Raw genomic sequence first — 24,247 nt, forward strand, 5'->3', positions numbered from 1 at the left:
GCTCAATTCGTTTTCTACTGGCTCGTTTGCAGAAAGTAAATGCCCTTCTTTTTGTCTCTTGGTCTCTTGCCTTCGCCTACGCGCTGCCTTCTCGACCTCAGGATCGTATACCAAGTCACCTGTGCGAGAAGAACGGGGCATAAACTAGCAAAGATACCAAGAAAAAGGAAAAATAAAATAAAACAAAATAAAACTGAATTCAAAAAGAAGCAAATAATTCAGAACGCCAGTCCCCGGCAACGGCGCCAAAAATTGACAGGTGCCGAACCTGTGCAATAATAATAAATAAATCCTAACTACCACCTGAAACAGTTAGTAATCAATTCGAGTACTGGAGCAGGGACTCTAGGTGTGCAATGGGTTACTTGATTCACCCTGTTCCCGAAGAGTTTGCTTAATCCGATATACCTGAATTAATTATTTAACTGAATTCCCTAACTAGTAGACAGTGGTAAGCAGGGTCGTCTCCTCAGGGACTGGAGAGATATTTGTTTCTTTTCAAATCAAGATTAATGGGGGGGTTTTGATATCAAATGCCAACTGAACAAATTAAATGCAGAAAATAATTAATTAAAAGAAATAACTAAGAGAAACTCTAGCCAAGGGTATACTTCAGAAATGGTTCATGCACTGATCATTGATGCAAAAATAATTCCAACACTTATTAATAGATTGGTTATAGTTGTCTCGCACGCGCTAAACAACCAACCCTTCCTTAATTTATCGATAGCTAAGGTACGACCGTTAGCTATTTCTCTAACCCAAAAACAACCCTAGGTACGACCGTAGGATTTAATTTCTAGATTGCATTAGCAATTAGAAAGGCCCAATCCTGACTAACAAACACGCTACGAGGGTTCATTCAAGCCATATCAAATATTCCCCTGACACAAATCCAATTGTGCCAGTTGCTACTGGAATAGAAGTAACGAACAATTACGGATTCAAACACCCCTATATAGCAAAATAGCCTATATGAACAATTAATTATTGCGCACTAATCAATCACACATAAGGCTATAACACTTAGAAACAGGAAATATATAAATATTAATAAATGGAGGAAATAGTTAAAATAAATTCGATCTCACAGTAATTTCTGAACCAAATCGTCAGTGATCCCCTTGACTAGAATTAGAGAATTAGCTCCTCATAATTAGAGTACAGGCCATGCGGCAAAGCTGGAGGAAGCCGTCAATTCTTTAATCTAGGCAAACGGAAGACTTGACCTTCGTTCACTTCGGTCAACCGAAGAGAGAAAAGAACGACAATGGATTACGATTGCTTCAATTTCCTTCGGTCAAAGCCAGAATGAAAAGCAATGACCAAAGTCCACGATTGCGGCTCTCTTTAACTTCTCTCTTCTCTCACGCAAGAAAACACACGAGAGATTGGAAGATTGTAATTGTTTTTCACTTCTCAATTTGGTCAAAGAACAATGAATAGTTCATAGAATCCCCAAAGTCAACAAAAGGTGCTAATGTCTCCTGCTCCCTCTACAAAGCTGCGGCTGTCTAGTCTCCTTCCAGAGCCCAGGAAAAAACCAAAACAAAGAGAAAAAGAACTCTCCCTCTAACCTAAGCCGCGCGAGAGATAAATAGTATCCCCAATAGCCGGGAATTGTTACTTGTCCAAAATTGCAGCCAGACTCCCTAGAAATATATTAAAATAAAATCTATTACAATTAGGTTTCTTCAGCTTCTCAAGCGGACCCCACAGCGACAAATCTTCTAAGTTTTGATTTTAAGTACTTTTCAGCGTCCTTTCCTGCAATTAGCATCAAAACAAAATATCAGTAGAATCCACCCAATTAATGAAAGTATTTAGTCAATTAGTTGTGCAATAATGCCCAAAATACCCACTAAAATACACCCTATCACTTGTCTTCACTGTGTATATTCCAGACTTACTGTATTTCCAGAACAGTCTGTCTTTTCTTCCATATAAACTGAGGGGAATACTAGTGATGTGTTCCACATCTTCTGCATTGAACCAGTACTGCAAGTAATCTGTCTTCCACTTCCCTCCCTCTATTAATTCATGAACATAATCTCGCTGGCAACCTGCTGGTCTTGCAGTTGATACTCTTCCATTGGCCGAACCAGGTAACCACCTATCTTGCCAGATCTTCACAGTCCTTCCATCTCTCACTCTCTTCCATAAACCCTGTTGTAGAAGTTCTCCCCCCTTGTGAATGCTTTTCCAGCACCAAGATGCAGTGTTAGGAGGCTGTTGTCCTAGCCAATCTTCCTCTTTCATATACTTGGCTCTCAGAACTTTGCTTACTAACAAATTTGGATTGGTAACAACTCTCCAAATTTGTTTTGCAAGCAAAGCTAAATTGAAAGCTTCCAGGCCTCTAAAACCCAACCCCCCATTCCCTTTTACCTCTAAAAGCTTATTCCACCTTACCCAATGCACTTTATTTTCTGTTTCCCCACCCCCCACCAGAATCTAGCAATTCTAGCACTAATATGCTTACACAAACCTTTAGGAAGTTTAAAGCAAGACATGATGTATGTAGGCATAGCCATGGTGACTGATTTGATCAAAACCTCCTTCCCCCCTTGACTAAGCATCTTCTGTTTCCACCCCTGTAACTTGCTATTGATTTTATCTTTTAGATACCCAAAAACCTGCTTCTTTGCTCTCCCTATAGTCATAGGTACGCCTAGATATTTCCCACTGTGAGCCTCTCTCATGTTGTCCAACATCTCACTTATCTCCCCTCTTAACAAGTTAGGAGTATTTCTATTGAAAAACATAGCAGATTTTTCAAAGTTAACTACCTGTCCAGTAGCTTGCCCATATTGCTGTATTATCTCCTTTATCTTCCAAGCTTCCTGTTTGCTTGCTTTACAGCACAAAAGTGAGTCATCTGCAAAAAACAAATGAGAGACCATGGGGCTATCTTTGCAGATTTTGATGCCAGTCAATTGCTTTCCTTCCATAGCTTTCTTGAGTAAGTTAGAAAGCCCTTCAGTACAGATAATGAACAAGTAAGGAGATAAAGGATCTCCTTGACGGATTCCTGTGGAAGGCTTAACATATCCCACCTTTTGTCCATTCAGGTTAAAAGAATATGAAACTGTGGAAATGCATGCCATGATCCAGTGAACAAAAGTAGGACAAAAATCCATGTGCATCATAATTTTTCCTAGAAAATTTCACTCCACTCTATCATATGCTTTAGACATATCAAGTTTAAGGGTCATGAAGCCTACTTTACCAGTTCTCATGCTCTTCAGGAAATGCAAAATTTCATGTGCAATGATAGCATTGTCTAGAATTTGTCTCACTGGGACAAAAGCAGATTGAGAGGGGCTAATGCAGTGCTCAAGAACTTTTTTTAGTCTATTAGCCAGAACCTTAGAGTTGGTTTTATACAACACAGTGCATAAGCTAATAGGTCTGAAATTGGTCAGCATCACAAGATTATCAACTTTTGGGATTAGGGAGATGATGGTCTCATTAATAGTTTTAAGAAGGTTACCAGTATGAAAGAAGCTGGTAATGGCATTAACAATATCACCTTTAATGATGTTCCAGTATGTTTGGAAAAATAAGGGAGACATACCACCAACTCCAGGAGCTTTGTTAGGAAACATCGAGAAGATGGCTTGTTTGATTTCCATTTCATCCACAGGTTTAATCAACTGTGCATTCATGAGATTGAAAATAGTGCGACATATACCATGTAGTACATCATCAAATTCCCTAGGATCAGTAGAGGTGAAAAGCTCCGTATAGTGCTTGCACAATTCATCTTCAATTTCTTGCTCACTCCTACACCACTCCCCATTTGTCTTCTGTAGCATACTGATCCTGTTTCGCTTCCTTTTTGCCATGACACTTAGGTGAAAAAAAGTTGTATTTTTGTCCCCTTCTTTGAGCCACCTACTTCTTGATTTTTGGCTCCAGTATAGCTCCTCATCCTTATACGCTTTGCTTAATTGTAGTTTCAAGGATGCAATGACTCCTTTATTGAGTGACGTGAGACTAGTCACTCCCCCAAATTGTTTTGCTTTCTGGAAGTATTAATCACATTCAAGGCCAACCGACTTCCTTTTCCTTAATTTCCTACTTGATATAAACTACTTAATAATAAAAGCACACTGCCTAATTAGAAAAAGGAAATACAAAAGATAATATTTTATATTTTCTAATCCAATACTACAACTAATAAAGATAATTTTTAAATCCTCCACCAAAGGCTGTCTAGAATTTGACTTGAACTAGGAGACCTCGTGCGTAAATCTCGACTTCTCGGGATTCGACAACAATTCTTGAAAAATTACCTCTTTTATTTCTTTTTGCTCCACCTCCCTACAATTGACATCAAATACCAAATATAAGTAGAATCAATCAATTAAAATAATATTTGACTAAAATCAAGGGTGAAATTATCCACAAATATACCAACAAAATACACCGTATGACAAACAGATGCCTTTGATCCTCCATCCTTATAATTCTCATTTGTGTCTCCTATTGAAAATTATATATGCTAGCAATTAGTGATTCTATCACTTCTTCAAGAGACATACCTGATGTTGATGATGGTTCTTGAGACTCTTGCTGTTGAAAACCCATTATGTAACGACCCCACCTCCCCCTAAGGCGTACCAGAGGGTTTAGCGGGCCGCCTGCCCAGCTCTCGCCGGGACTCACTCACTTACTACATTCCTCAAGTAAATTACAAGGTACAACTCAAATAATACATCCAATTCTCCAAAATTACATATCACAAGCGAAGCGGAAACTAGTTCTAAGCGTAAAATGTAGATTTACATCCGATTCAATTCCAAATATTTATACAGGCCCAAAAGTACATAAACCAAAACCAAAACTAAACTATACAAGATGTACGCCATCCAGCCACACAAAGATCCAAATACAAGTTCTTCCTTTACCTCGATCCCTGTGGGGAGAAGAAGATAATAGGGGGTGAGCTAGAAGCTCAGCGAGTGACCAGTAAAATCAACAGCCAAGTATATTTCACAATAAAGCATTGATATGATGTCATGATGCAGTAATCAAATGTTCATTTATTGCTCATGTGAGCCAGTGAAGTTCTTGTACTTAAATATCCAATGCTCGTTTAGATCAGGTAACCGTGAAACAGAAGTAAGGAGCCATCGGGCTCCAAAGAATATGTAAACAATAGTGGAGACATTGGTTCTAAGCACAAGACTTTCCAGGAACTCATTGGAGCCAAATTATGTCATGGCACACACCCGAACCCAAATGATATGCAATGGAGTAATAAATGCAAGAATTAGTTCAAAAGTAACTTTGGGAACAGTCGAGGGATCACTCACTCCAATTATAGTGCTTCAAGTATTCACGTTCAACTATACTCCAGGTTTGAAGTCCAGATCTGCGATAGAAATTCAATTTGAGAACTTTGAAACACGAGTAAGATTCGAAACTTAAACGTTCCGTTCATTAAGAATCAACCAATTGAAATTCATTTGAAAGGCATTCGTGAAACACTTGCTCGCTTTTCAAATCGTAAGGTTTTTGTAGCATATATACTTGGAAAACAACACTTGAGTTGAAAGTACAAGGAAATACAAGTTTACATTGGCCATTATATCTTTTCCTCAAGGGTACAAGTTCGTTTAGGTTTTTAACGTATAACCCTCGATAACAAAGTAGTAAAGGTGCTCGCTAGTTTAAGTGATAATCACTTAACCTTTACACAAGTTACAAGTCTCGTTTCCTAGCCCTCGAGTATAAATTCGGGCAGCATGCCCTTTGTGTTTACCTAATTTTCCAGCCAATTAGGCTTCATTATTTTTTCCTCAACCAAAGCCCAACATCACATATATCAGCAATTCATGTCAAGAGCCGTTCCATAGGCTCACAATATCATAAGAACAAGATTCACAATAATCACAAGTGCAGAAATTCAATTTAGCAAAAGACAGATTCGATGTATGAATGCGGAAATAACATATCCGAGGCTACGCTTATCGGATTGAGGCGCAACCTATGCCGTTTCGAAGCTAAGACATAGGGTTACAATGTTCATGAAGGTCACTTAGTCCAGTTTCTAATGCAACTTAGTCAAATCCTCAAATTACAGAACCAAAATCTAACTTGTCGGCTATTTAACCGCATTACACTGGAATGAACATATCTCAGGCTACAAAAGTCCGATTCAGGTGTTCTTAGAGGCATTTGAAAGCTAAGACAAAAAAATACAGTTTTCATGAAGAGCACTCAGTCAAATTCTCAGTGTAACCTGATCAAATTCCCAACTCACATAACCTGGTTTCAACTATTCGGCTAATCAACCGCACTGTACTGAAATGACCATATCTCAGTCTACCGAGGTCCGTTTAAGACGTCCTTGGCGGTGTTACAAAGCTAAGACAGGGAACTAAAACTTTCATGTTTTGAGCAAAGACTAAAACTGAACGGATTACAGTGAATAAACTCAACCAAAAAGACTAAACTGTCCGCGCGGCAATCTGGAAAGTGACCTAGATCAGCGAGGGTATTTTCATCTTTTCACAAGGTACGATGCTCCGATTGAGCTGAAATTTTGTGGGCAACTATAAAATACCATTTTCTACAACTTTCATTCTTTGACCTAAGGCCAATTCGGCCTATAACATAGGGTTACAAAACCGGACAGAATGATGGGGAAAATTTTCCAGATTCTGGAATTTTTGGTATTTAATGGAACTTTCTCAAATTTCTTGTTCCAATCACTACTAAAGCTCCTTATATAAACTTATATTCAACATATGCAACTATACAACAAGTGTAGACAGAAATTAATCATACCCTAACTTGTTTATTTCATCCAATAATCATCACAACCACTTGCACAACTTGTAATCAAACCCAAAACATGAACTATTTAACATCTTAAACAAGAATAAAAGGATCAAAGTCATAGATCAGATTTTATACCTCAAAAAGAAGGCTTGCAAGAGTGATCCTCCACTATTTCTTGAAATTTTTGGTTCTCTTAGCTTCCCAAGCTTCCAAACCTACGATCAATCGGTTTTGAATTTGATTTTAGCACTTGGTTGGTGTAAATCAAGAAGAAAATGGTGAACTCTTGCTCTCCCTTTTTTCTCTCTTCTTACTTGGCCAAGATGCAGAAAATAATGAAGGAGATTAAGCTAAGTTTGTCTTATAAGAAGGTAGAAAGGTAAGAATTAATTCTAACCACAAGTTTGGCCAACACTTGGCTTAACCTTAACCACAAAAATTTTCTCTTTCCTTCCTTGCATTTGAGCCACAAATTTCGGTCAAGCTTAGCTGTAAGTTAGGAGATATTTTGCTCAAATATCAATAAGTTTGTTTGGTAAGAAAAATGGTGGTCAAGTGGTGCGTTCAATCGGAAGTGCGCGGGACCCGCCGGTTCGCGCCGTTTTTCTTAAAAACTCACGTACTAGGATTTTTACTTCCCATTCACTAACCTTATATCATTGCTACTAATCACATATTATTTCTCACTTAAAAGTCACTTTTACTCTCCAAATTTAATCCTTACTCTGTACCGAAAATTCATCCGGCGAAAATCACGAAAATCCTAATTTTGCTCTAAACTTGAAACCGAAGTGTGAAACCCTACTTTCTAGGTTCATTGGCACTCTTTGTGGGATGATTGAGTAGTAGGGCCATTATAAAGTGGTATTTGTCAAAGAAAAGGGAATTTTAAGAAAAATATAAGGAATTTGCACGGCTTCTGGCCGAATTCCCCACAAAACACTATTCACCAGAAATTTCTCCCTTTTCTTCTGCCTCGGGGCGTTACACATTAGCTGTATTACATAATTAAAATTGGAGTTATCCTACTATTCTTGATCATACTCGTATGAATAAGGATCATACTATGTTTGAAACAGGAGTGAAAAATTTTCAAAAGTATTGATTGGGGCATTCAAGTCATCTTGAAATATGGGGAACATGTCGATTGAATGATCCAAAGCATAACAAATTTCACAAGTTGCAATAGTCAATTTTTCTACATGATAGGTTAGTGTATCTAAAAGTTGATAATTAGAAAAGACACAAACCTCATTACCCCTCCTAGAAATAAAATCTAGTCTATCGCCAAAATATTGAGTGTTAGCAATCATAAACTAGTAAAAAAATAAGAGAAACATAAAAATAAAAATAAGATGAATTCAGAAAGAAACAAATTAATTAGACACTAGTCTTCGGCAACGACGCCAAAAATTGACAGGTGTCGAACCTGTATAATAATAAATATCTATTCAAAAAAAATACAAATTTTATATATAATGGTGAGGAGGGTCTCCAAAGGGATTGGAAAAAATTTGTTTCTTCTAGAGTCCAGAATATTCGAGGGAGGGTTATGATGAATTCAAAAATAACTAATTAACCAACTAATAAAGCAACTAACAAAAATAAATAGGAATTAAATCAATAATAACAAAGGTGCAACTTTTCAGACACGGTCTACACAACTGATTATCGATGCAAAGATAATTCAATTACTCATTAATAGATTAGTTATAACCATCAATAAATTCTGACAACCAACTTTTTCTTAGTTTATCGATAATCAAGGTACGATCGTTAAATATTTTCCTAATCAAGAAACAACCCGAGGTACGACCGTAGAATTTAATTTTTTGATTGCAATAAAAATTAGAAAAATCCAACTCTGACTAACAAACACTCTACGAGAATTTATTTAAATTAGATCATATATTTTCCTAACATGGGACTAATTACGCTAGTCGCCACTAGTATCAATCGATCAAACAATTACAGATTCAATCAATTAATCTGATAATAGATTATTAGGTTAATTCAAATATCGAGCCCATGATATTTAAATAACCAAATAATCATAAGAAGTTAAATCAAAAAACGTACGAATACTAATGAATAAAAGAAATAATTAAAATAATTCGATCTCATAGATGTTTGGGATTGCATTTTCAAGTTGACGTTCGACTAGAAAAGGAAATTTAGCTGCTCATCATTGGAAATAATCCAAACAATTTTATTGACAAAAATTGCATGAATATTCGATGATAAGAAACCAAAAGAAAAACAAAAGAAAAGAAAAGACAAAGAGAAAAGATCTTCGTTTCTTTGGTCTTGATGCCAAAACCAGTAGTTAGCCAAAAACTCCAAGACAAAACAAAGGGGTTGCTTTTCAAAAGTACTAATAGTCAGCCGCCATTTATTTCAATTATCTAGTACTATTCTAATTCTTCTAGGAAAAAGAATCCTAAAGTAAAATAAGACAAATTGAGGTAACTTTCTAATATGACTGGAAGACTAATCACCCGTGGAAAAAGGAATTCAATTCCAGCAATGCCGACTCAGACTTGGTGGCTTCCACGCATGCGAGTCCCGAACTTCTTGGAGTCGGCAGCATATCTTAATCATACCGATGTCAAACTGATTCATAATCTTGAAAAATTGTCCATTTAATCACTTTTTATTCCATTTCCCTCCGATGAGTATTATTAACCAAATATAAGTAGAATCTATCAATTAATATAATATTTAACTAAAATTAAGAAAAAAATAATCATAAATTTAATGATAAAAATGTAACCTATCAGCAAACCAAACCAGCCACTGCAAAATCACATTAAAAACTGCAGAAATCCAGTGTTGACGCAATTTCCTGTGATTAAAATTTGCAGAGCTTTTGATCTTTTGTTAAGTAGTTTTAGCAATCAAACAATATACAATGCATGCACGAAACTCTTTTTTGCAAAAAGAAGAAAGTAAGACCAATTGATTAAACTATGATCAAACGTAGGCCAAGATTCCATAGTTCACATATCAAACAGTGCAGGTTTTTTTTTTTGATCCAGTGAAAACAAGACAACTGAGTGAAAACAAGACCATCTTATCTAGCCATGACTTTTATCCAGGTTTTTTTTTTTTTTGATCCAGTGACTTTAATCTAAGGTTACAGTGGACTCAACAATTCTTCTTTATTTATTGCATCTTTTAATAGCTATCGATACCAGAGAACACATGGACCCAGTGGTTTTAGTCAAGGTTACAGTGGACTTAACAATTCTTCTTTATTCATTGCATCTTTTGCTTTACTAGCTATTCGTACCAGAGAATTCATGCATCAACAATTTATTTGAGGGAAAAAGAAACTTTTTATCCATTCATATCACGAAAAGCAGTCACATTTCCGGAACGGCCGCGGCTTTCGTCAACATCGACGGCGCTTTCTTTTTGTTTCTATTCGTGTCTTTTGCTGGAGGTTTTTCTATTTGTGATCTAATCAGAAAAGGATAACCACAAATCCTATTGTTTTGGTTGAAAATTCCCGATTACAGTCATTGAAAAACCCAAGAATAAATTCTTAGAAAATTTTCAATCACTTTTGTACATATAAAAACTCAAACCAACTACAAGAATAGCATATAATCGTGATCTTATCATCATCCATGACAGTTAAATAATTTGTCACATGAGTTAATTAAACCTGACTCCAATACTATTGTAAGGAATCAGAAAAACATGCATAGAGAAACTTTTAAAATTTTTTATTCTTTTAGTAAATCGACCTTTGATTAAATCTATGTGACATAAAGTTAGTTTAGTTTAAAAAGATTATCTCAACCCAGGAAGATCTTCTTAGAACAGCGGAAATTTAATGTATGGGGGTAAAGTGATCCAGCCGCACATCTCCACGCGAATCTCCTTAACTAGAATCTTCTAGATCGAATTAATTGGTTTGAGAAAAATCCTAATTTTTCACAGAAAAACTTACCCCAATGAGAGAAATGAGAGATGTGATTTTTTCCTTATTTCTTGGATGAATTTTGGATATTTTTCTCTCAAGATTTTCCTTGAAAATCTCACAAGGCAATTTATGCATCAATTAGTCTTGTTAGCAAAAATTTAGTGAGTATTTATAGACAAATAAGTTGTTCATATCTTTATAGAAACCTAAAACTAGTTTACAATAGGATTCAACTTCCTTATTTTAATACAATACTTGTATTTGGAAGCCTTAAACTTGGTGAATATTTGTCCATATTCTTATAGAAACCTAACATTAGTTTACAATAGGATTCGGCTTCCTTATTCTAATATAATACTTGTATTTGGAAGGTTTAAACTTATTTGTACTATAATCCCTTAAGTGTAATTTGTCTCATAAATTAAATTATAAGTTATAAAAACTTATCTATCAAATCCCTACTTGAAATTCATTTAATCCGGTTAAAGAAATTCTTAGTGTGTGTGATCCATTAGCTTCTCATATACATTAGCAATAAACAATAAATTATAATTCTTAATAAATAAGAACCAGTTAAATTAAAAATCCTTTTAATTCATCATTGATTCCACTAATCAACCAACTCATTCTTATAGATTAGAATTTAATGCATCATGACCACCTAAGTAATGAAAAAAATAAAGTAAATGACTTCACCTTTCAGTGAACGTTTACTATGTAATTAATATCCTTTTATTACATTTATTTTACATTAATTTTGTGAATAAGTTGTGCCTATTTCATTATGTGATTAATACTCATTTTTTGTACTAAAATATAACTCCAATGAAGATGTACTTAGAAACACTTTCTAAAATTTTTTCACTTAGTGCTAAGAATTCTGAGTTATACAAGTGGCCAGATATGAGATAATTCTTCTTTTATAAGGGATGGTAAATCCTTATAGGTTATTTACCATCTTTTTATACTTCAAATATATACCCCTTTACTAATGATTTGAGCATTCGCTGTTACAGGAACAATCATATAACAAACAAGTATACCATCCGCACTCAGGATACTATGATAACTTTAGATCTAAGGATCACTTACACTTAGAGATTAATATGATAACTTTAGGTCTAAGGATTGCTTACACTTAGAGATTGATTCTTTGGCGTTTAAAGCATATTTCTGTATAGATCAATCTAGTGAATTTGATCGTCCTATCAAGCAACCATATACTAATTTAGGTGTCTTACGTACCATAGTAGATGAGGTTTACTACTTCTCATATAGAAACAGCATAGTATATGCAGTCTAACTGTATTAACAATGCCCTTTCTTGTTAATACTTTGATTAGAGATATTTAAGAATAAACCTTGTTTATAATCGAATGAATTTCACCCTCATAACTCTTATCATTTCATCAATTAAGTTTACTCTAAATGTTTTATCATACTTATATAAATATATTTATGCAATTAATATGACAAAAATGTCATTTATTATAACATAAATAGTTCAAATACGTATTCAGTCTTAAAAGTTGATTGACTTTAGCGAATATACACTATCATATGCTGATTAACCCTTTGGCCCTGCTTCAACTAAATTTGAAGTGAAACCGAATGAGATGTTTTATGTTTAGCTGGTAATCAATTAAATTGCATTTAAACCATTTTTGTTTAAATTTTTAGGGAATTTATTAACAAGTTTCTGTGGTTAAACTTTTTCAAAAGATTTTACAGGATTCTCCAAAGTCGTAGTAACGTTTTTAGTGCTTTCTTATCTGTCCACCTTTAGCACTACAGCAATTTCTTGCTTTTCATTTCCTCCAATCTTTTCTTTCGTCTAGTGGAGCATTATACTACATACGATTGATTTACTTGATATGGCACTTTCATAAGAACCTTGAAGGAATTTTTTTTATACCTATTCAAATGGCAAGGTCTGGAATCAACTTAAGCCATCGATCTGCTGCTTATAGAGCAGTCATAGATGGGAAAAGACAGTCAGTAGAAAACTTTCGCAGTTTCTGGAGGGAAGAAGGTGTGAAACCACTTGCTAAATGTGGTGATACTGTTCTCCATTTTCTGGCCATTCACGGAAATGTGGCTGCCTTCGGATTACTTCTCCAAGATGGTCTTGTGACCAGTGAAAATCTGAAGGCCAAGAATGTCAACGGCGACACTGCATTGCATGAGGCTGCAAGATTTGGTCACAAGGATGTTGCAGAGATCATCTTAAGGACAGAAAGGGATTTAGTGTCTGAGAGCAACAAACTGGGTGAAACCCCTCTTTTTGTGGCTGCTGCATGTGGGAAAAAGGAAGTTTTCTCACTTCTGGAAAAGTATATCGGTGATTACATGATGAGGAGGAATGATGGATGCACAATCCTTCATGCTGCTGTAATTGGAGAATGTTACAGTAAGCTTCTCTATCAAGTAAAATTTTGATTGTCTTTGCAAAAGCTGTCAAGTTTGTTGCTGAATTTGAACTCTATGTTTGTTCAGTTTATCAGTTTATGCTATCTTATCTTTTGTCCAGGTCTATGCTGGTGTAGTATGATGTGGGATATTGTTGCATTAACTTTTAGTCCTTTTCAAGTTTACTGCTTCCTACATGTTTCACTCTATTGTATCAAACAGGTTTGGCAATTGGCATATTGGAGTCCTGTCCTGATCTTGCTGGAAAACGTAATGAAAAAGGAAAAACTGCTTTACATCTTTTGGCTGCAAAACAAGAGTCCTTCAGGAGTGGGTCTGCCTACACGCTCAAAGATCTTCGGAGGAAGTCCCTCATTCCTCTGCATATACTCCGAACTATAATCTATTCTTGTAAGTGCTGTATCATTACCCACATGCAAGTCGCAACATAAGACTTTTCCAAGTCTTAGGAGACATTTGAATTTCTTTTAAGTACTTCAGTACTCTACCCGTAAAGTTGATTAGGCAAATTGCCAATAATCATTAGGCTGAATGTGATGTGGTTTTGAAGTCAATGAAGATCTTATCACGCATATGATTAGTCCCCTCCCTAACATTGGGAGACAAAAGTTTCTAACTAAGATTTAGTGTAGTATGTTCTGGTGACATGATTTTGTAATAAAAGTCATCTAATTTAGTGTTTAATGGTTTAGGATCTATGGAGAAGCAATTTGAACTACCATTTGATCTGCCAGCCGGTTTTTTCGAGGAAGCAGGCTTTAAATGCCCTCAAAATTTTGAAAGAGTGATACTATCAGTTCATTGTGTTGTTGGCAGGTATTGCGGTCTTGTACAAGGAATTGCAAACTGTCAATAATGTAGAAGAACCAAGCAATTCAGCTTCCATTCATAAAGTGAATAGATCTTCTTTTGCCAATTTTATCTTGGGTAAAGCATCTTCTTGTATCTACTTCATATGCATTCATGCTAGTGATGATAGAATATATTGGTAAAATTTTGTTTTCCCAAATTCTTCTTTTGAGAGTTGAAGCATAGTGTTGTCTAGCCTACCTTCGTAGTTACAAGAACGTCTTATTTCCTTCGAGTAAATTAGTTTCTTTTTCATGCCTAAGCAATGTAAGAATTTTTTTTTCAAGTGCTATGCAGCTTGGCCTGCAAGCTGTCTTCAATTTCCTTTTACTTCACATATCTTTTATTCATCGGCATGTCGTAGAATAAATATAAATAAGCAATTGCAAGTCTAGAAATTCATTTCAGCCAATTGAACCTCCTCAAACTGTTTCTTTTTGAGAACCCAGAAGATTTGTGCCAAAAGAACAGTTGCTAAGAAGAACAAAAAGCCGAGGACACCTAATGGACCTTGAAGTACTATTTCTGCATCTCCCTGACCAAATCCGCCCACGTTGGAGTTACTCATTAATGGTTTATCCAATTTAATTTATTTGCCCTCCAGGTTTTCCTTTGCTTAAAGAAATTGATGATGCAAGGCAAAGCCATGCAGTTGCAGTAATGCTTGCAGAAAGGTTAATCAGAAGAGAAGATTGGAGCCAGTATGTGCGTACAGAGGACAAAGATCTTGAAGGCAGCCAGTTCGGGATATCATCAGAAAAGAAAAATAGGATGCCAGATCCACTAATACAAGCAACGAGACTGGGCATCATTGAGGTAGTTCAGGAAATCCTCAGTGTCTACCCTGAAGCTGCATATACCTTCGATGGAAAAGGAAGGAATATACTGCAAATTGCAGTGGAGGAGAAAAAATGGTTCTTGTACGACTACTTGATGACTAGTGGTACTGACATGGACAGGATGCTAAGCGCTATTGATTACGAAGGAAATAGCATTATACATCTCGCAGCACGCCTGGAATCCCCTCCCAGCGCACCCCCTGGAGTTGTTCCGCAAATGATGTGGGAAGTCCTCTGGTTTAAGGTACCAAATTAAATTAATACCAGTATTGCATTGCATGTTGTATTTTGTTTAATTTTCTTTTCCGGACTATTTGCAACTTATGATTGAGCTTTGGCTCCATAGCGGGTGCAATATGACTCTTATCCATATCTCTGGCAACTACAAAATTCTGATGGGAAGACAGCAAAACAAGTATTCGAGACGAATCATGCAAGTCTACGCGAAAATGCTGAGAGAATTGTGAAAGAATTGGCCAACGCTGTGTTGATTGTGTCTGTCCTCATTGGTACCATAAACTTTGCTGCAATTTTTACTGTTCCTGGAGGTTTCGATCAAAATACTGGAGAGGCCATTTTTCTCAAGAACCGGCGCTGGGAATTCGGCTTGTTGATGTTCTACTTAGCAGGAGGGCTGTTCTCCTCTCTGTTCACCATGGGGACTCTGCTGGTGATTATCTTTTTGCGATTTGAAACTGAGGATTTTTATGTTTCGCTGCCCTGCTACTATGTGATGGACATGATTTCCATCTTCTACTCTGCGGTCTTCACAATCGTAGCATGTTGCCAAGCATTAATAGTGCAGAAAGTTGTGATTACCGACTTCAGACCCCTTGTGGTGTTCTTCTTTATCTATGGTCTGATGGCCCTTGTGCTCATAGAAACATCATATCGGATGTTTGACTATGTGTATTACCTAATTCGTTATTGCCTTTGTTATAAAGGGCAAGCATCTTAAGAACTGCCGTTGCTTATTCATGTCAATTTCGTGCAGACTGAAAAAGTTTGAGCAAGTTTGTGAAGAACTTTTGCTCGTCGTCTATTGATTTAGGTGAATTTCCTATAGGGAAAAAATCGAGTGAAGAATGTAACAATAAACATGTTCATAAATAAAAGCTGAAAACCACCATAATGAATTTTGATAGTCATTTTTTTTCTTTTTTTTTTTAAAAAATGCTATTTTATTGCTGAAATTAACGAAATTACTAAGAGATCATGGAGACGACTCGGAATCTAGCAAAAACAGGCACAGGCAACAGGAGAGCTACTCTCATACAACTTGCACACGCAAAGAGGGACACTCCTTGGCATCTAGTTTAATAGCGGCCCTAACATCCCTAGGGTGCTGCTGAAGAGATGTACAAAAAAAGTATGGTGAAGATCTCACCGTCGTCAGCCGGTTTGCTGAGGTATTAGCTTCCCTAAATAGATGAGTAACAGATCAGGAAAATTCCCATAACAGCACGCAAATTTGTCGCAAAATATTACAAAGCAGCCACCTAGATACCGCTTTGGAGGTTACCGACCTAACCAAGGTCTCCGAGTCCACTTCCGCTACCAAATGATTCACCATCCTGCTTTTGCAGATCTGAAGACCATATAATAATGCTAAGCTCTCTGCCATCAGGACATCTGCCTCACCAAACTCCTTGTAACAGGTGAAAATCAAGTGGCCCTCATGAGTCGCAGATCATATCAGAGTAGTTGCTATCACCCTGACCTCCAAAATGCCAAACCTGCCAGTGTAGTGCCTCCAAACTCCAGATGCGACAAGGCCAGTAAGAAATAGATGTGTCATAGATTCTTCATGGGCACCACAACAAACACACCGCGAAACCAAGTTTATTCCACATTTTTTAAGGTTTACCTCTGCTGGCACAAGCTCCGGCGCAGCCTTCAAGGCGAAAAAGGAAATTTTTAAGGGAACCAATTTATTCTAGATAATTTTGTCAACTGTAGATCTATTCCTTCGTCACCTTAGAGCCTCCCAAGTAGACTTAACCGTGAACTCCCCAGACAGTGAGTCATTTCATACCATGCAGTCCTCTTGGTTCGGGTGCAGCTGTATTTCCTAAATCATGATGACGACCTCCACTGGCAACCAAGCCTTCAGACGCTTCACGTTCCAGCCATTTTCCCCATAGAACTCCGCCATCAGCATATGATGGGGGTCGCATATGGCCACCTAATCAGCTAAGGGTATCTTAAAAAGCCATCGATCATACCAGAAGTCAACAAACCCCTTATCTAAGCACCATTGGATTCTACTCTCAGCTAAATCACGAACACCTTGTAACCTTCTCCAAGATAATGGTGGTTTATTAACCGGAGCTCTGAGAGGGTGACAGCCCTTTATATACTGCTCATGCATAAAGTCAGCCCATATGGATTCCATCCTGCGTAGTGGCCACAAAAGCTTGCACACAAATGCCAAGGACATATCCTTGAACGAGCGAATTCCAAGCCCTCCCTCCTTCGGCGGATAGCAAATTTTCTCCCACGATATCCAGTGTATGCCCTCCCTCCTCAAGCGTAGTCATCTTGAAAACCAATAAGCAATAAATTGGCTCACTCAAGATCTTAATAAAAGAAAAAAAAACTCAAAATCTTATAAATTCGACTAAAAGTTCTTGGGAAGCCAATGCCTTTACATCTGTCAAAGGTCAATACGTTTTAAAGTTTAGTCTTAAGTTATTCTAAATTTAATAATCAATTTGTGCAGCAGTTCTCAAAGCCTTTAAAGAACGAATTTTCCTTTTAAAATCTTTGACAAATCATTTTCTTTAAAGAATTTTACAAAAAGAAAAATAGAAGCAAACAGGAAAGCTCAGCTCCTTTCTATTGATGTAACTTGCATCAAGCGCATTACAAAGTCAACCGCAAAATGCAAGAAAAAACAAAGAATAAATCACTAGTAACCTCCCGTGACTTTTAAGTGTTTGCACATTATTGCACCACTCTGTAATATTTTAAATATCCATATAATTCCCAGTGATTTTATTTAAAGTGGATATTTAATCATTAGTATATAAAAAGTATGATGAGTCTTAGCAATAGGGAGTATAAGTATAAGCATATTTTGATCTTAGTTTTTGTTATGCCTAAATCACCCTCATGTCTTTTAATTAAAATGATTATATTTCAATCATGACACTAATAAGAAAAATAAAATTTTTTAATAAATTACATCTAAAAAATGTTGGTAATTAAAATTAAAAGCTACCACTTACCACTATATTCACCAATCATTTTCTTCATATCCAATTATTATATGTGTTAAAATTATCTTCAATTATGATATTCTTATGCATGATAATTAAAGCTAACTATTTTATATACATATTGGTTAAGAAGAAAATCACAATTAATCAGAAGACAAAAGGTTATAAACAATTAATGAAAAAAAAGGTTAAATTGATGATTAAATTCACTATATTATGTCATATTGACTAAGAAAAATTCAAAAAAAATTATCAATAATTATAAAAAATATAACAAAAAAGGTTTACAACTACTGAAATTGATCAAAATTTGTTGTATCCAAATCATAATGTTTTATTATGTATTTTGGTTACGTTTTGTTTTATACATTGGTTTGACAGAGCATAGAAAATTTCCTTTTCTTATTGTCACAATCCAAGTAAAATATGCAACAACTTAGTTTAGATATGATAATCTTCCATCTTCAGAGTTCAATAAATTTTAATTTCTTTGCATAAAATAAACATTTTTTTACAACTAGCAATTGCTTAATTTTGTTTATTATATGGTTTCTTAATCAATATTATACCAAGAAATTAGTTTAAATGTGATAATCTTCCATCTTCGGAGTTTTTATAACTGTAAAATGCATAATAAACTTTTAATTGTTTTGTACACAATAAACATTTTGTACAATTATCAATTGCTTAATTTTGTTCATTATATAGTATCTTAATTTATATTATGCCAATAATCAAAGTTTTACACAAAAATTTAATATATTAAAGGTTTTTTATCTTGGAAAAAAATTCACATGCATAAAGGAAAATATTGCGCATGCTTTGCACGTGAGTATAATAACACAAATATAATATTTTTGTAGCTACTAAAATTTGTTGTGAAGTTTTGATTATCTAACTCATAATATAATCACGTGAGTATAATAATCCAAATATAATATTTTTGTAGCTACTAAAATTTGTTGTGGAAATTTTGATTATCTACCTCATAGTATAATTTATGCACGCTTTTCAATTTCTTTAACCAATTTTGGTTGCAAACATTATTCAAATTGAACTCTTTGACATAAAGCTATTAGAACTTTTTTGAGCTTTTATTGATTAAATTTGGATTGAACTTTATAGCAATTGTTAATATTATCATGTTTTACCAAAGGTGCTATGATTACCCTTAAATTATAAAATTCTACTTTTTTGTATAGTTCAAAATAATATTGTTGAGAAGAAAATATATATGCACACATCAAATATGCATATGAGAAGCAGATCTAATTTGCAAATGCTACTAAAATTTTAAAAGGGGCATTATAATTTCTAGATATTTCAGTTGTCAACTCTTGATAAGGCACATCCTATGTTTTTCCCAATATTTGCCTCTACAACAACAACACTCACTGAGGTGAACAAGTTATATATTGTAGTTAAGTCTAATCCTTTAGTGCGAGATCTCATCTCATAATAAAACATATCCTTAGTAGAGTACTCTTTTCTAAGGTGCACAAAGTAATATCGGACAAAAACTCATGTTTTTTATAACAATAGAAGGCAACTTATGTCCAGACTTAATATTTAATTGAGGGACTTAATATTTAATTGAGGGATTATAGACACATTTAAGTATGTTTGCATTTGGTCTCATCAAGTATATAGCATGCATGGGCATTGAAGTACAAAACACTCAAAGCCAGATATGTGCGGCCTGGGCATTGAAGGAGAGGAGCACTGGTTCTGTTACGTTGGATTATTTTGTGGCGCTACAACTAGCTCTATGCATGATAATGGCACAAGGTTGGCAGTACATTAAGATTCTACTATCATGCTCTCAGGTGTTACAATTGATAAAATGTCAAGCTTCAAGGGACATGTGTATGGCAGGCCATCTGGAGGACATAAGACACATCAGTTCTTTGTTTAGGAGATGCTCATTTGATAGCCTACCTGTTGAAGGTAATAGCATAAGTAAGAGATTAAGTAAGCTAGCAATGCACTTTCAATTTGATGAGGAGATTCTAGACCCTCTGTGTCTTAGTACACTTTTGTAAAGTCCAAATTGAGCCCTTGCTCATATATTGTACTATCCTTTTATTTGTAATAAAATTTCTATCGTTTCTGAAAAAAAAAAAAAAAGTATATAGCATGCATATTTATTTATCAATATAAATAAATAAACATAAACATGAATGATTATGGACTTTACTCTTAAACTATTTTCTTTGAGTCAGAAGGAAACCAAATGGTCAAACTAAGGGACAATAAATATCTCCATGCCCTGCACTTCTTTTGTATGTCCGCTATGGTGGAATTGGTGCTGTTTCCATCTCCTTTATATATTACAAATATAAATCTAGTCCAAACATTTTAGATCCTCATTCTCTCTCTATCCCTAATATAGTACATTACATAATATTGAGAAAAACCTTGAGTAACATTCAAGGGAAGCGAGATGAGAAGATATTTTGCATTAAGAGTGTATAGCGAAGGTAGGACACGTAGGCCCTATTCCAGAAATACCAAAACCAAACCATACAAACATTCAACCATTCACAATCATATTGGTCTTAATCCATAGCCATCCATCATGCATGCACATAATACAATATTAAATGAAAGCATAATAAAGTATTTATTAAATTCTAATCATGAATCATTGTATGCTTAAACTTTAAATCATTTAAAGTTTCAAGTCTTGAAGTTTTTCTTTTTATTAATTTTAAAATTATGGAAAACACTCTCTAATTTCATTAGAGCAATTTTCAATATTTTAAAACCATGAACAAAAGTTTTGCGTAATCCTATTATGAGCCTAAGTTAAAATTAGGATTTTCTAGTCCAACTAGAATTTCCTAACTTACTTAGGTTTGGAAATTTTCCCTTAAACCATTTTAGAATTTCAAATACTAACTTTGGAGCACTTTTCTAATTTATTTCATTAAATTAGAAAGCTTCTAAAAGTATATGAACATTTATCAAATTTGGAAGTTTTAAAGTTGGTTACACTTTCTTAATTTTAGTCTCACTAAAATTGAGTAAGTTTCCAAAACTCAATTGAACAATTTCTTGTCCAATTTGGATTTCTAGAATTTCTAGGAAAGTACAATAATTCTAATCATATTAGAAATATAGGAACTTTCCACGTTAGTTTAGAAAACTAAACACAAAAGGGAAACCAATGACTAAAAACTTTTGTCATAGGAAATTAACCAGTTGCTTAACTGTCCTTTTTCTAGAAAATTTCCTGCAAATACCTTAATTGTAATCATATTAGAATTATAGGAAATTTCAAGTCAGTTTATAAATCCAAACACAAGAGAAAATCAATAACCAAATTTTATTTGTCATCCGAAACAAAATAGTTTCGTCAATTTCGTTTTTCCAGAAAGTTCCCAGCAATTGTTAACCAATCAAACTTCATCTTCACCACCATCGCATGGCTGGAATTTGAAGCAACGAAGAACAAAAATTTCAGCTAACCAGCCACCGCAAAATCACATTAAAAACTGCTGCAATCCAGTGTTCTTGACGCAACTTCCAGTGATTAAATTTTGCAGAGTTTCTGATCTTTAATTCAGGTGCGAGCATCTTATCTAGCCGTGACTTTAATCCAGGTTTTTTTTTTTTTTGACTTTTATCTAAGGTAATAGTGGACTCAACAATTCTTCTTTATTTATTGCATCTTTTAATAGCTATCCATACCAGACAATTCATGGACCCAGTGATTTTAATCAAGGTTACGGTGGACCTAACAATTCTTCTTTATTCATTGTATATTTTAATAGCTATCCGTGCCAGAGAATTCATGCATCAACAATTTTTTAAGGGAAAAAGACACTTTTTATCCATTCATATCACGAAAAGCAGTCACATTTCCGGAACGGCCGTGGCTTTCGTCGACATGGACAATGCTGTCTTTTTGTTTCTATTCGTTCTTTTGCTATTGGTTTTTCTATTTGTGATCTAAACAGAAATGGATAGCCACAAATCCTGTTGTTTTGACGAAAATTCTCGATTACAGTTATTGAAAAACTCAAGAACAATTCTCAGAAAAATTTTCAATCACTTTTGTTCATATAAAAACTCAAACGAACTACAAGAATAGCATATAATCATGATCTCATCATCATCCATGAAATTAAATAAATTTCTTACATGAATTAATTAAACCTGGCTCCAATACCACTGTAAGGAATCATCAAAACATGCATACAGAAAATTTTAAAATTTTTTATTTGGTTAGTTTATCAACCTTTGATTAAATCTATGTGACATAAAGTTAGTTTAATTTAAGAAAATTACCTCAACCCAAGAAGATCTTCTTAGACCGGTGGAAATTTATGCAGAGGGGTAAAGGGATCCACGTAGCCTCACATCTCCACATGAACCTCCTTAACTAGAATCTTCTGGGTCGAATTAGTTTAAATTAGATTAGTACTAGTTATTACCAAAACACCTTCCATAAATTGGTTGAAAAAACCCTAATTTTTCATAGAAAAACTTGCCCTAATGAGAGATGTGATTTTTTCCTTATTTCTTGGATGAATTTTAGATGTTTTTCTCTCAAGATTTTTCTCAAAAATCTCCCAAGACAATTATGCATCAATTAGTCTTGTTAGCAAAAACTTAGTGAGTATTTATAGATAAATAAGTTGTTTATATCCTTATAGAAATATAAAACTAGTTTACAATAGGATTTAGTTTTCTTATTCTAATACAATACTTGTATTGGGAAGCCTTAAACTTAGTGAGTATTTATAGACAAATAAGTTGTCCATATCCTTATTGAAACCTAACGTCAGTTTACAATAGGATTCATCTTTGTTATTCTAATATTTGGAAGGTTTAATCTTATTTGTACTATAAGTTTCTCAAGTTTAATCTGTCTCATAAATTAAATTATAAGTTATAAAAACTTATCTATCAAGTCCCTACTTGAAATTCATATAATCCGGTTAAAGAAGTTCTTAGCGTGCATGGCCCATTAGCTTCTCATATACATTAACAATAAACATAAATTATAATTCTTAATAAATAAGAACTAGATAAATTAAAAATCCATTTAATTCATCATTGATTCCACTAATCAATTAACTCACTCTTATAGATTAGGATTCAATGCATCAGGATTACCTAAGTAATGAAAAAAGTTAAGTAAACGACTTCACATTTTAGTGAACATTTACTATGTAATTAATATCCTTTTATCACACTTATCTTATATTAATCTTGAAATAAGTTGTGCCTATTCCATTATGTGATTAACGCTCAATTTTTGTACTAATATATAATTCCAATGAAGAAGTACTTACAAACACATTTTAAGACTCTTTCACTTAGTGCCAAGAATTCTGAGTTATACAAGTGGTCAGATATGTGACAATTCCTCTTTTATAAGAGATGGTAAATCCTTATAGATTATTTACCATCTTTTCACACTTCAAATATATACCCATTCATGTAACAAACAAGCATAACCATCCATACTCAAAATACCATGATAACCTCAGGTCTAACAATCACTTACACTTAGGGTCTGTTTGTTTGGACTGAATATTTTCTGGAAAATATTTTCAGGAAATTCTGATGTTTGGCAGCCAAAAAGATTGGGAAAATTTTTTCCCGTGGAAAATCTTTTACGCAATCAGGAGTAAAATGACTTCTGCATCTGTTGTACCGAAGTTATTTTCCAATAACTCTCAGAGCCCATCAACCTCACGATCCCTTTAACAGGAAAAATTTTGAGAGCTCATCAGTCTCATGGTAAATCCTTATAGATTATTTACCATCTTTTCACACTTCAAATATATACCCATTTATTAATGATGTGAGTATTCCCTATTACAGGAACAATCATGTAACAAAAAAGTATAACCATCCGTACTCAAAATACCATGATAACCTTAGGTCTAACAATCACTTACACTTAGAGATTAATCTCTGGCATTTAAAGGATATTTCTATACAGAACAATCTAGTGAATTTGATCGTCCTATCAGCAATCACTCCAAAGTCGTAGTAACTTTTTTAGTGCTTTCTTATCTGTCCACCTTTAGCACTACAGCAATTTCTTGCTTTTCATTTCCTCCAATCTTTTCTTTCGTCTAGTGGAGCATTATACTACATACGATTGATTTGCTTGATATGGCACTCTCATAAGAACCTTGAAGGAATTTTTTTTTATACCTATTCAA

General features: G+C 34.6%; 1 protein-coding gene across 1 annotated transcript; it reads left to right on the plus strand.

Moving 5' to 3' along the window:
- The first annotated feature begins 12,646 nt into the window (after positions 1-12,646).
- On the plus strand, positions 12,647-15,799 carry LOC113752349 (protein ACCELERATED CELL DEATH 6-like). The gene is made up of 5 exons (XM_027296467.1): positions 12,647-13,133; positions 13,355-13,543; positions 13,970-14,080; positions 14,607-15,085; positions 15,188-15,799. Exons 1-5 carry the CDS (start codon positions 12,647-12,649, stop codon positions 15,797-15,799), a joined length of 1,878 nt encoding a protein of 625 aa, XP_027152268.1.
- The last annotated feature ends 8,448 nt before the right edge of the window (positions 15,800-24,247 follow it).

This window comes from Coffea eugenioides, chromosome 11, assembly GCF_003713205.1.
Source record: "Coffea eugenioides isolate CCC68of chromosome 11, Ceug_1.0, whole genome shotgun sequence".
Taxonomy (NCBI): domain Eukaryota; kingdom Viridiplantae; phylum Streptophyta; class Magnoliopsida; order Gentianales; family Rubiaceae; genus Coffea; species Coffea eugenioides.

Bases quoted from the DNA above. Each gene is read 5' to 3' on its own strand.
- LOC113752349 (XM_027296467.1), top strand. From the start codon at position 12,647: ATGGCAAGGTCTGGAATCAACTTAAGCCATCGATCTGCTGCTTATAGA. The intron at 13,544-13,969 runs GTAAGTGCTGTA...TGTTGTTGGCAG, and splicing joins CCGAACTATAATCTATTCTT to GTATTGCGGTCTTGTACAAG. The intron at 15,086-15,187 runs GTACCAAATTAA...TTGGCTCCATAG, and splicing joins GGGAAGTCCTCTGGTTTAAG to CGGGTGCAATATGACTCTTA.